We start from the raw sequence: 14068 nt of genomic DNA on the forward strand, positions 1-14068 counted from the left end.
CATATGCACATAAATGGCCCCTGAGTGGCCCTTTGCACAGGATCATTTTCTTGGCTCAGGCCTGCTCACTGGGACACCTCATTGCCTGACAACCTGGCTTTACACATCAGCACCAAACCACTGGGGTCACCTCCCCATGCCTGCTCATAGAACTCATGGAAAAAACCCTGTTCTCTCCCCATGCACCCACACCCAGAACCTCAGGCTTTCCAATCCCACTCTCCATTGGTCAGCACTACAGTCTTGGATAGCTCCCGGGGGCACGTATAACCTTTGCTCTGCGTCAGCAGCATAGCACATGGACAGCTCCTTGGCACGTGGTCCTTAAAGCCCACCCCAAATCCCCAGTCAGCACCATTGCCTCTGGAACAGCTCCCAGTGGAAACCGTTCATCAGCGCCTGTTCTTGTCCTCCCCCTGGGGTGGCGGGGGCTGTCAGTCAGCACCCTGGCCACAGGGAGAACACTCACTCCCAGCCTCTGCTGGTGGGTCAGCCTGCTGGAGAGAGGAGGCCTGTGATTATCAGGTTTCCTGACCTCAGCCACCCAAACCCTCCCCACCTCCGTCTGTCTGTCAGCACTGCATCACCAGACACAAGCCTGAAGAATCACCAAGCAGCTGGTGATCTGTTGTGTGTGGCCAGAGCACTGAACAAGCCAAACTCTGCACTTCCCTATAGGAGGCCAGAGAAAAGGGCAGGAGCCTGGTCTGGTGAAGGATGTTAGTGAGGGGGGCAGGCTTAAGAGCATATGTATTTCTGAGACCTGGCGCTGCCACTCCCTAACCAAGGACCTTACACCAATAAGTGCAACAGTCTCTTTTTCTGTTTTCTCCTTTGTAAGTGGGAGTGCCACCAGCCCTTGCGTCATATGGTTGTTGTGAAAGACTAAATGAGATAACAAACATAAAGTGCACAGAACAGTGCTTGGCATGTAGTAGGTATGATCTAAGTGTTGCTGTTATCATGATTTTTTGTCCTTCTTTCAGGCCTCTGCTTGTAATGCATAGGAACAGAACAGAGAGAAGGAGGCAGGTGAAAACAGGAGAGGACAAAAGAAACTACAGCCAGTTAGGATCTGGATGCTGGGGCAGTTAGGGCTGCAAAAAGGGCCTTAAGGAGTTCAATATATCTGTAGGAAGAGTTGCACAGGGTGAATGATGAGTCTGGGGAGGTGGCCAAAGCATTTGGCTGAAACCAGAGAACACTGTCCAAAGCAGTTGGTCTATCCCAGGTAGAGCCACCATCCCCAACCTTCTCACTGCATGTCCCATCTTGCAGCCCAAAGTAAAGTCTCACCCAACACTTTTCTACCTCAGCTAGGTTTTCTGCCTCCATCTGCTAGTGACTTTGCTGTTTTAGCTTTATCAGAAAACTCTCAAAGATTTTTTTTAAGGGAAGACTTCTAAACAAGGAGCACAAAAAGAATACAAATCTTGAAAGGCAAACACTGCTCTGCAGAGACCCAAGATCCGGCAGGAGATGTCAGTGGTAGCAAATGAATTCTGATCAGCTTGTGACTCCCAGGTTCTATGGCATTTCTCTTTTCTTTGGCCTACAACTGGGTGGCCACTTCTGCTGGGGATGACAGTGGGATGGTAGAGAGGCCCACATCAGTGTGTATACCCTTTGAAGCAAGTATCACGTGAAAGGAGCATCTCAAAGGATGGCACTAAGTAAGATGTCCCTTTGAAACTGAGCATCTGTCCAACCTCCCCACTTACTTATAGAAAAGGAAACTGAGGCACATGGGAGAAAGCACTGGTCCAAGGCCATACTGTGAATTGGTGAAAGGTAATGGGACACAGAGAAAAAAAAAACAGAGACTTTGAACTTGAACAACCAAACTTAAACTATGCCAGATCCTACCCATGTAGCCTTGGCCATCTGTAACATCTCTGAGCCCCAGCTTTCTCACCTGTAAGGAAGGGACAGTAACACTATGCAGCCCGTGGAAGCATTTGCTAGCAATCACTGTTAATAGTAATGGTCAAGCCAAGATCGGGACCCAGAAGATCTGATTCCCAGGCAAGTGCCATTTGGGTTGCATCATCCCAAAATCTGAAGCAAAAGTTGTAAGGAATTGTTTGACTCAGCCTGCAGATTCTGATCATGGGGTTACTGGGGCCCTTTGTGGCAGAGTGAGCAGACTGAAAACAGCAAGAAGGAGGGTCTGAGCATCTCTCTTGCCCTCCTCAGAATCCCAGTGCCCAGGACAGGTGCACCTCCTCAGAGTTATTGGGTGGGTAGATGGATAAACAGATGGAAGGTTGGAGAGGTATACAGACAGATGGATGGACAGCTGAAGAATGAATGGATGGATGGAAAGGGTGGATGGAATGCAGGGTGGATGAGTGAGTACATGAGGAGCCTATAGGACCAGAAACTGGGTTTTTCCTACCATCTACCATTGACAGTTCCTCTGGACAACAGGGGATAGTGCAGGGAGTTAACCCTAGTGGGCAGCTAAGAGCTGAACTGACCCTCCCTCAGGCCAGATAACAGGAGGATGAGAAGCTATGCAAGAAACCATAGGTCCCTAACAGCCCACCCCCTGGCCCTGATTCTGCCATCTGTGCCTTCAAGGCTGATGCGTGGCTGTTTCTGTGGGATTTTTTTTTTTTTTTTTTTTTTTTTAGATTTTCCTTTTCTGGTTAACAGGATAGGAGTTTTCTAAAAATAGCACTAAATTCACTTCTGAGGTATTCATTTTCAATTCCCTTCCTCTTTCTTCATTCTCTCTCCCCAACTGTGAGAATTCCAAGCTGAATTTATCATTGTCAAATTTGATGCACACTCGTGCATGCATGCATACACAGACACATATACCGTGGGGTTTGCACACTAACAGACAGACATGGATACAGACATCTCTGCCTCAATCACACTCACAGACACACACTCATGCTGACATACTCCAGGAAACCCTGCACAGCAAGCTATGTCCATCAGGGTCACTTACTCTAAGTATACATCTGCTGACACACCACAGGGACCCTCTAACACACACACATACATGAAGTCACTTCCAGGCCCACCTCCAACACCGACATTCTCACATTCCTTCTGACTCAGGTGTGCCCCCAGACTGTGTACTGGCTGTGCTGAATGTCCACCATAACACACTCACACTGACCCTGACTCACATTGACATGCACACTCACACTCACATAGTCACTCCAGGTCCATCAGGCTCTCTCCTTCTCATATACATGCACACACATAAAGGACATTCTGTCTCCCAGAGGGACTATGACTTTCCAGATGAGGCTGAAGGAGAAGCAGTTGTCCCTCTGCCCCCAGCTGCCTGGCTGAGTTCTCCCATTTCCCTGGGACAGCAGCAAGGAGGAAGGTTCCCATCAGCAGGGCAGGGAGGCCCTACACTGAAAGGTCATAATTTCTATCTAGGAAAGGAAAGAAAAGGTCCTGGCCCAAGGGAACTAGTTAGTTGGGCCCAGAGCAGAGGGAGACTAACCATACAAGCTAGGACCCTCCCCAGCCTCCAGAGCAGTGCTAGTGGCATTGTGGCTAATGTACAGTTGGTCTGAGTTCTGAGCTAAGGGACACAGTGTGAGGGACAACATGGGTGAGCAGAGGACAGAGGCAGGGAGTAAGTTAAGTTAGCATTGTAAGAACAGTCACCATTTACCACGGTCTTCCTCTGTGCCAGGAATTGGGCTAAGACCTATCTTGATTAGTCCTCACAAAACCCTATGAAGTAGGCTGTCTAGTTGGCTCTTTTCAGGGAGGAGGAAAATGAGACCCAAGGAGGAGTTCAGAGCCTTGTCCAAGCCACAAAACTATCAAATGGCAGCACTAGGCATCACCCAAGATCTCCAAATGGGACCTAGGTCCCTCACATCTGTCATTGGTACTACTGACAATTCAGAGGAAAGGGGAACTTTAAAAATACGTATTAAGGTGGCATTTAAATTCAGCATATCTTAAAACAGAAGGGTTTTGCATCCGAAAGCTATTTTTAGCAGATATTTAATTTGTAATTGTCCCAGCTCCCATCCTTCAGTTAGGATTGAAAAAGCTGTTGGTTTGGGGTTTTGGTGGTTTGTTTTTTTTTTTTTTTTTTAATCCTTCCTTCAAAAGATAGATTCCTTCTTTGTTAAATTAACTCAAAAAAAACAAAAAACAAAAAAAAAAAAAAAAACATTGCTCCTTCCTCTGCCAGCATCCCTTCTGGCAAAGACTTTTTATTAAGGCGCCACTAACCTATTCTTGAGTCATTGAAATGTAACAATACAGTCATTTAAATGCTAATAAGATGAAACCAAAATGCATAAATCTAATATTATCAGAACATTCTCCTGGATTCTGAAGGGCCTGCTGCATCACAGCCTGAAGGGACCCCAGAGCACTCGTCCAATTCCTTCACTTTCCACATGGGGAAACTGAGTCCCAGGAAGAAAAAGGGTATGGCCAAGGTCATGCAGCTAGAGCTTAGAAAACAGAGAAGGGCTTTTCAGTGGCTTTGACCCCAATTGACTGTGTGACCCCTGATATGTTGCTTAACCTCTCTGGACCCTGGCTATCTGCCCTACCCAGGCAGATGTCTCAGTTAGCTCAGGCTGCTATAACAGAATACCATAGACTGAGTGGCTTAAACAACAGAAATTTGTTTCTCATATGTCTAGAGGCCAAGAAATCCAAGATTGAGGTACTGGCAGATTCAGTTCCTAATGAGAGCCCTCTTCCTGGCTTACAGATGGCTGTCTTCTCACTGTGTTTTCCCATGGCTGAGAAAGATGATTTCTCTCATGTCTCCTCAGAAGAACATGAATCCCATTCAGGAAAGCTCCACCCTCATGGCCTAAGCACCTCCCAAAGGCTCCGCCTCCTAATAGGGGTGCACGGAGAATAGGGCTTCCACATACGAATTTCATGGGACACATTCAGTCCATACCAGCCTGTGTGCCCATTGTTTTGGTCAGAGGTGACTGCCATGTTGAGTGCTGGCTGCAAATGAATCTCATCACAACCATGAGAGAGGTGCACTTGCTAATAACAGGGTGGGAGGGGGTCAGGAAGAGGTACGGAAACCAGGGTTGTAGAGTGTCTGTTCCGGGCCAGGAGCCACACTGAAAGCCCAAGATCTCCAAATGGGACCTAGGTCCCTCACATCTGTCATCGGTACTACTGACAATTCAGAGGAAAGGGGAACTTTAAAAATATGTATTAAGGTGGCATTTAAATTCAGCATATCTTAAAACAGAAGGGTTTTGCATCCGAAAGCAGCTCCCATCCTTCAGTTAGGATTGAAAAAGCTGTTGGTTCAGCTTTTTCAAAGGTATCAGTGAGTCCTCACAATAACCTGTAAGACAGGTAGGTCGACTCCACTTTGCAGATGAGCCCCAGTGAGGCTAAGTGACTTCTCCAAGGTCACACAGCTCATTCAATCCCTCAGCCTTAGACCACTGAGTCATGTGGCTTTCGCAGGAGGCAGCGAGAGGATCAGAGTCTGGTGGGCTTCGGCTAAGAAGATGGCTGCCTGCCACAACATTAGCCTCCCGCCCGTGTGTCATTACAACAAAGAGAAACTGGGAAGTGGAGGGCGGGGGATGTATCTCAAACTGATTCTAATATCTTTTCAGACCCCAGCAAACCTGTAACATAGATGGAATAGGAACCACTACTCCATTTTTTCGATGGGGAAATAAGGTTTCAGGACCTGTCTAAAGTCATGCCTCCAGGACAGATGACCCAAAGACTGATCCATTCATTCACCAAGCACTTAGTGAGTGCTCTCTGAATGCCAGGCACCATACTAGATACAAAACAGAACATGGCTACCACCCACACAGAGCTCTTAGGCTCCAGAGGAAGGGAGACCACTAAGTGGGTCCAATCAATAAAGTGTGATGTGCAGTATGATACCAAAGACATCTGGAGTTGGGAGCATTTACACAGTCTTGGTTGGTCAGGGAAGGCCCCCCAAGAAAAGCACACCGTGCTGAATAGGACAGGCCATTGTCAAGGCGGGGAAGGCCCAGATAGTGGAGAGTGCCCTATGACAGATACGATTCTACACAAGCTAGCAGGGCTTCAGTTCTGTCTGCCAGAAAATCATTTGTGTGGTATCATACAGGTGCTTCTGTGCCAGTGGATTCACACTCTCGGATCAAGCAAATCCCACAGTCAGTTCAAGTACCAAAGTGAGCTCTGCAAGTTAGGACAAACCAAGGTGCCCAGAACATGGGTGGTCTCATGCATGCACCCATGAGACGCAGGAGCAGGGGACGAGGGGGTGGGGGGAAGAGCTGCATCACAAGAGGTAGCCGTGATGAGAAATCCCAAAGAAGAGCGTTTTGTTTTGTTTTGTTTTGTTTTCAAAGAAGGGAGTTAAAGATCAATCACCTACAGAAGCAGACTTCTGATTTTTAACTAATTTTGTTATCCCAGAATTGCATCCCTCCAAACATCAGATCCCTTCCTGCACCTTTGACTGTGTCCCTCCCAACCCTTTAGTAGCAGAGAATTGTATATTTGAGTTTCTTTTCTGTTCATCTTTTAGCTTAAATCCTGCTTAACTTACATGGGAAAGAAATACTCCCTACTCATACTGAGATGAAAAATCTTTCCTGATACCCTGGCCCAGATAAGATATTCCTTCTCTGGATATCTATAGCAACTGTCACTCCTCATCATGGCAAACCCATCATATTGTAGAAGTCACTCATTTAATTACCCCTCCTCCCCACTGCCAGCTTCTGGAGGGCAGGAACTATGTCTGGATCATCTAGTGCCTGGCACAGAGTAGGTGCCCCAAAACACAATTATTGAAGGGATGATTGGATGGATGGATGGATGGATGGATGGATGGACAGATAGGTAGATGGGTAGATAGATGGTTGAAGATCATCGTTCATCTTAATATAATAGTTAAGATCTCCAGTGGTCCATTAGCTCAAGCCTACTATTTTGATTGTAAATATAATTACTGCTAACAATTCTCGTAGCCTGTGCTGCCCAAGATGTAATTATCAGTGCCTGTAAGCCATGGCACAGGTAGCAGGGAGACACACAAAAAACAGCACCTCGGGTCTAGAAAATTGCTTGTGGTTTGCAAAGCACTTGCATTCACAGACAGCACTTCATTTATGCATCCTAAGAACCCCATGAGAGAGATTCACAGGGGAGGCAGCAGTGTCCTAATGAAGGGTGTGGCTCTGGATCCAGATTGCCTGAGTTCAAATCCCAGTCTGGCACTCACTACGTGACCTTGGGCAAGTCGCTTCACCTCTCTTGGCCTCAGCTTTCTCATGTGTTATATGGGAATAACAAGACTACCTATCCCACAAAGTGCCTGTATGGATTGATAATAATCACAATAATTACTGAATGTTTCCCATGTGCTTGGTTCAGTTCTAAATATTTTGCATGAAACAACTCATTTAAGCCTCATAATACCTATGAGGTAAATACTATTATTCCCCCTCCCTTTTTTATGAAATGAAACTAAAATTTGTTCGCTTTACATTCTACTGGGAGGTGGAGGGGCTAGAATTTGAACCCAGAGATATAGTTTCTAGAGCCCCTGTAGTTAACCTCTATGGCATCTCTACCAAGGCATCCTTGGTCCCTTCCTTACCTGCTCCTCATAGGGATGCACTGTTGGGGTCAAAACTAATGGGTTTTGGGGTGGTGTATGCTCAGATGGCCAAGGACCATGAGTGCTCCTATAGGACTAGGGGTGGGACACCCCCCCCCCCCCGCAAGCACACTCTTTCTCTGGTTTCTTGTGTCTCTGCTTGCAGCATCAATATATTCCACTCTATAAGATGCTTATTGCTCTCGGGGTAAGAATTGGGCTTCCTACTGCATCCTTGAGTGAAGGTGCCCTCCTGTAAGGCACAACAGCTTTCTCCTGTGGCTCCAGCACCCCCTGACCCATGGCTGGGAAGCCCCATAACCCAGGTAGAAACACAGTGAATTTGAACATGATTTATAATGATTTCCCAATCATTTGGAAGGTAGCAAAAGGACAGGGGACAATGATTATTATTTTACAGATGAGGAAACAAAGCCTTGGAAAAATGAAGGTAGGGACTTGCCCAGGGATTTGGGAGGACTTGGGTCTGAACCCAGGTTGCTCTGACTCAAGAGCCTATCTTGTTCACTGCCATCAAGCACCTTTCACCCATGAGACCCTGCTCTCCAGAGAGTAAGGAGGGAGCGCCCCCTAGGGGAAGGGGAAAAGGCACCAGGCTGGGAATCCAGAGGCCAGCCCACCTCCGGACTCTCTCCCCTCTTGCTCAGTGTGGCTCTGGACAAGTTCCTTTCCATCTCTGAACTTCCAGTTCCTTACTGGGAAAATGAAATGGACTCTAAAATGCCTCCAGCACTTTTTTGCAAGAAGGAAAGGACAATGAAGCAAAGAGATGGGGAGGGAACAAGGGGAAGGAGTTGGAGCTGGGAGGGTGGGGCTCAATCCCATCTTCCTCCCCTCCCCCCCAACCTTCCCACTTACTGTCCCAGACCTAGGATAGCCAGCTGTCTGTGCCTACTGGGTGGGGCCAGTCCCCATGCCAGGCCCAGCCAAGCTCAGCAGAGGCCTTTTGTCACCCAACGCTTGCCGGGGACCTTGGCCACCGGTGTTGGGTGTCGGGGTGGATTGGATTCTCTCCTGGCAGCCCCGCAGATGCCACACTTCTGCAAGGGTGGCCGGGCGGGCCGGCAGGGAGAAGCCGGAGCTCCCTCCTCCTTCTCCTCCTCCTCCAGGACTCCCCAAGGGACATCCTGGCTGCTATCTGTGGTGCTGAACTGTGGGGGCCCCCAGGTGAGGGCTCCATGGACCCCAGGTCATGCTGGGGGCGGGGGGGGGGGGGGGGCGCGGGGGCGGGAGCGGCAATGGGCTGGACGCTGGGGCTCAGTGATGTCCTGGTGAATATGCATGAGCTGATTCCTCTGGCCAGGCCAAGGGCCTTGATTAATGTGGTTGGGTACAGCAGGTGAAGGTGGGCAGCTTTCTCCCATTCCCATGCCTGTGAAACTAAAGTGAGGACAACAACATGTAAGCAGATGTAGGTGGCACAGATGGAAAAAGCATAAATGCTGGGGAGCCTGGGGGGTATTACTTAGGGGGTATTACTTACTGCACTGGGGATAGTGTTATGCTCCAGATTGTGAGAGCCTGGTGTGTGTGTAAACAAGACTCAGAGCACAGGTATTTTTGAGGAGAGGGGGTGGGAATGTTAAGATGTATTCCTAGAAGTCTGACTGTGTGTGATAGTGTTTATGGAGGGAAGAGGGGTGTCCACCAGGGTGTGTGGGAAGTGGGACTCATGTATTGGCTTGTGTGTATGGTGGTGGGGTGGGCCCTAAAAGTAGGAAGGTTGGGTGTTGCAGAGCACCCTGAGCTGTGTATGTCAGCGGGTGTGTGTGCACCAGGGCACATGTCATGAAGTCAGTGTGTTAAATATTTAGCGAGTTATGGTGTATTATGGGGGTCCATCAGGCTATGTCCCAGGGGTGGTATATTGTAGAGTGCCCAGGTGGGCTCTAGTATATTTGGATACACAGTGAGTGCTGGTGTGTTATGGGGTATGTGTGTATGTAGTGGGTATTATTTGGGATGGTTTGTGTGTGTACAAACACACAGAGCCTGGGCCTTCCTGAGCACCTGTCCCATGAAGTCTCCAGTGCCTGACCCTTGTCACCACTCTGTGCTTGTCTCCACAGGAGCCACCACCCCTGACCATGTAGATGCCAGCTCCAGGGAGCAGCATGGGCCCCACTGAATGGAGACTCCTGGGTCTGCAGCCCTGAGCCCCTCTGGCCCCTGGACGTTGCCCCGTGCCCAGGGATACACCTTGAAGCTCACCACCGCTGTCGCCAGCCCACCTCAACCACCCCCCCCTCCTGGAACCCAAAGTCGGCCACCAGGAGCCACAGTCATCCAGTGAGGTTGTGCTAAGGACAGTCACACGGAGCCATCGCCCAGCAGTCTCTTGTCCAGCGCTGACTCTCGGGCCCACCCCGAACAGGGACTGGAGCAAACATGGGTGACATGACCAACAGCGATTTTTACTCCAAAAACCAAAGAAATGAGTCGAGCCATGGGGGTGAGTTTGGGTGCACAATGGAAGAGCTCCGCTCTCTCATGGAGCTACGGGGCACCGAGGCTGTGGTCAAGATCAAAGAGACTTATGGTGACACTGAAGCCATCTGCCGGCGCCTCAAAACCTCACCTGTGGAAGGTAGGCGTGGGAGACTTGAACACAGTGCTTGGATTTAGGATCCAGCCACCCAGCCCCTGGCTTCCCTTCCCCAGGCCCAGAGAGCCCCCTCATCTGGGTATAAGCATGAGACCACAACATTGCCACCGTGTGTTCAAATCCAGCTCCACAACCCATGTCACCAGCCTGGGTTGTGTCCAGCTGTCCCAAATCCAAGCTCTGATGCTGACTCCCTAGATCTCTGGGGCAGCCACAGGCTGTGGAGCTGCTAGAGGATGGGCAAGCAGGAAGCTGGGCCATTAGGGGAGAGGGGACAGATGCCTGATTGTGTCTTTCTTTGGAGATGGGTGTGGGGGTTTTTTGTAACTGCCAAAATGAGCAGACCTAGCATCTCAGGAGAGAGACGGTTTCACCTTCAGGGAGCTCTGCTGAAGGGGACCAAAGCCAGGTCATCTGCTATTGGGCAGAAGGAAGAGGAAGAGGAATCCTGTCCTGCTCCTCTATATACATCTAGTGCCCAGTCTGGTACCTGGAATGGAAGAGGGTGGAGCAGTTCAGACTGCTGAGCAGCCAAATACAGCACATAATCCAGCCCAAGTGTAGCAGGGATCCCACAGCTCAGAGGAGGGTGAGGCAGGCAGGCAGACAAGGTCAGAGAAGGCTTCCGGGAGAAGAAGGCACTTGAACTTGGCTATGGAGGAAAGAGAAGGAAAAGCATGTAGCATGGCAGCATTTCTTTGATGGAATCCCACAGGATGCCAGGACCTGCAAAAAGGTAGGTATTATGCAGAAAGTCAAGGAGACTTGGTTTTCTCATGTTTGTGGTGGAAGGAATAATAAGAGCTCTAAAAATTGCTCTGCTGCCTGGCAGCCATGTTGCTTTGGGACCTTTTGTTTGACCCCACTGGGCCTTGGTTTCCTAATTTTTCCTGAGGACCAGATGAGAGTTCTGATGGGAAAGATCTCTGAGAAGGAGGAAAGCCCGTAGCAGGATTAACCAGAGCCCCTGCTGCATTGGTCCCTAGAAGGATCTCCTGGGGTGCAGGTTAGAGCTGGAAGGGGTTTGGGGAGAGGCAGAGGAGCATAATGCTACAATCCTAGCCCTGCCATTTACCCACTGTGGAATTCTGGGCAAGGTATCAACCTCTCCATGCCTCAGTCTCCTCATATGTAAAATGGGGATAAAAATAGTGACTGTCTCATAGGGTGGTGAGGACAAAGTGAAGTAGTTTAGAACAATGCCTGGCCCATAAATAGTGCTATGTGTTAGGATTCAGGCCCACAGACTAAACACCTCCATTTCCCCATCAGTAAAATAGGTTGTGAACATTGAATGAGATTAGGCCAAGTGCCCAGTGTCTAAGTCTCAATAAATCTCAAGTCTTGTTGCTGTTGTTTTCATTATGGTTATCATAACTCTGGAAGTAGCAGTCATGTTCTCTGGAAAGGGTGGAATCTGACCTTTCTGGAATGCTAGCCAATGTCCATGAATGGTGTGATGCTTTTTACTGGGCTGTTTTGCATTCTTATTACACGTGTTCCTAGAAGCAGGTGTTGCTACCCCCATTGCACAGATGAGAAGCATGAGGGCTCGAGGTCACCACACTTCCACATCAGAGCAGGCTTTGAACACAGCTGCCTTGGACACCATCCTCAGATGTGTCTTCATGCCTGAGCCAAGCATGTACACCTGGGAACAGTCCTCTTAAGGTGCCTTCTGTCTGGCAAGGGCCTGAGTAGTTTGGGGCCACCAGGGAACTTTTCTTTATCCTCACTCGTGTTCAGCCCTCATGCCCTATTTGGCCCTCTTCTGGCTTCAACAAATGCTTGGTCCTCCAGCCCTGGCCCCCAGCTTAAAAGCCACATGGTCTAGGGCTGGGCCGGCTCCAGGCGGGGCCTCAGGTTGGCTGTTCCCAACACCCTGTGCCCCTGGTCTGCTGACGTGAGCAAGGAGCCGGCCTCTGAGTCACACTACAGGAAACTGCTCCAGGCCACGCATAAATTAGCCTTCCTCTTCACATGCAGCTAATTTTAGGCAAAAAGATCTCTGCAAGTGATAGAGGAGGGTTGACACCATGAGAAACCAACTCCTACCTGGGGTACCACCTCCTGCCACCACAGGCCAGGGGCTCAGCTACCACCTTTTCCCCAAAGGCCTGACTCTGCTGATGACCAGGGGGTAGACCTGGCTCCCTGTAGGCCAGGGGTGGCCCATGTCTCCAATCTTGGCATCATTACTTCCCTCTTCTCCTGTTGGTTCCATTCCACTCTGGCAACGTCCTGCTCTCCATGCCCTCCACTGCTTCCTTTCCTTCCACACCCTTCCAGCATAGAACTGTAGAGCCCAAGACCCAGGTTTAAATCCTGATATGCTTACTTTTCAAGGGACACACAAAGAATTCAATTAACTTCTCTGAGCCTCAGTTGCCTTGTTTGTGAAATGGGAGTGACAATGCTATCTACCTCATGGGGATGTTATGAATATGAAATTAGATAATCCACATGAAGGGCTTCATGTGGTGTATGGCGTACCCTAGACACTTCTGAAATGATGTTCATTATCATTGTAATTATTAGAGCCAAATAGTTCTCTTTTGTTTAAAGATTTTATTTATTTATTCATGAGAGACACAGGTAGAGGCAGAGACACAGGCAGAGAGAGAAGCAGGCTACCTGTGGGGACCCTGATGTGGGACTCGATCCCAGGACCCTGGAATCACACCCTGGGCCGAAGGCAGACGCTCAACTACTGAGCCACCCAGGCATCCCTAGCCAATTTTTTCGTATAAAAAAATAACATCCATGGGCTCTGTCCCCATGAAAGAAATAGGCAATTAAATAAGATGGTACCTGGGCACCTGGGTGGTTGGTTGGGCATCTGACTCTTAGTTTCAACCCAGGTCTGATCTTGGAGCCCTGAGATAGAGGCCTGGGCTGGGCTCTATGCTTGGTGGGAGGCTGCTTAAGTTCCCCCCCCCACCCCGCCTTTTCTCTCCTCCTCCTTCCCTCTCCCATTCTCCAAAATGAATAAATAACTTAAATAAATAAATAAGATGGTACCAAACAAAAGGTCAATATGCTACCAGAGAAGGCTTCCCAGAGCAGGCTGCTTTGCGATGAGTTTGGAAAGATGGGTGATAGGTATTGGGGTGGCCCATGAGGCCCCAGAGGCAGGAGCTGTTTGTCATTCTCTGCTGTGTCCTCAGCACCTGGTACGATGCCTGAGGGCTCAAACAAATATTCACAGAAAGAGGCGAGGGAGACAGAAGAGGTAGGGGATGCCCCTGGTGCCTCTCCCTTGTATGTGATGGAAGGCTGCAGCCAAGGGACCAGACACAGGACACTGTGTCACCCATGGAACAATTGGCTTCAATTCCCAATGCTCAAGAGAGGACACCGCCCTGAGCCACTTGGCACACATGCCCCCAGTCCTCCACCTCCTGACAACTGCACCTCAGGCTGTCAGAAGGGGCCACTCATACAGGTCCTGCTGGGTGCTCCCTGCATTGTGTGTCTCCTGGTGGGGGACAGAGGGGAACAAAAGAGGTAGAGCAGCAGCAGGGGGGTGGGAACTGGATACTGGCATGTTGTGAAACGGAACCTCCGGTTAATTTTGTATGAATCCTGCAGCCTGCCCAGGTGGAGGCGAGAGTGGGGCTGAGGAAGGAGAGGAGAGTGGATCCTGGGGACGAAGGTGCCTCGTCTTGCATAAACACGATGTTAAACCAGAAGGCCTCTTGGAACCCAGCAGGGCCTGTGTCATCATCCACAGAGGCTCCACCAGCTGGGTACAGGGGAGGGTGTGAAGGCAGCATGTGTTTTAAGTGTCTCTGGGCCCCAGGCCCAGGCTATGGGTGGGTGGGTGGAGGGGGTCCTCTGTCTGT

General features: G+C 49.5%; 1 protein-coding gene across 14 annotated transcripts in view; it reads left to right on the top strand.

Moving 5' to 3' along the window:
* Positions 1-14068, top strand: part of ATP2B2 (ATPase plasma membrane Ca2+ transporting 2) — a 373765-nt gene that overhangs the window by 240199 nt on the left and 119498 nt on the right. For 10 of the 14 annotated variants that reach the window (XM_038565641.1, XM_038565640.1, XM_038565644.1 and 7 more), the window contains one exon: positions 9688-10205. In XM_038565641.1, coding sequence (XP_038421569.1) covers positions 10007-10205 — 199 coding nt within the window. In that variant the 5' untranslated portion in view covers positions 9688-10006. Of the gene's footprint in view, positions 1-9687; positions 10206-14068 lie in introns of those variants that run through there. The other 4 variants (XM_038565645.1, XM_038565650.1, XM_038565651.1 and 1 more) reach the window with 2 other exon arrangements.

This window comes from Canis lupus, chromosome 20 (genome assembly GCF_011100685.1).
Source record: "Canis lupus familiaris isolate Mischka breed German Shepherd chromosome 20, alternate assembly UU_Cfam_GSD_1.0, whole genome shotgun sequence".
Taxonomy (NCBI): Eukaryota; Metazoa; Chordata; class Mammalia; order Carnivora; family Canidae; genus Canis; species Canis lupus.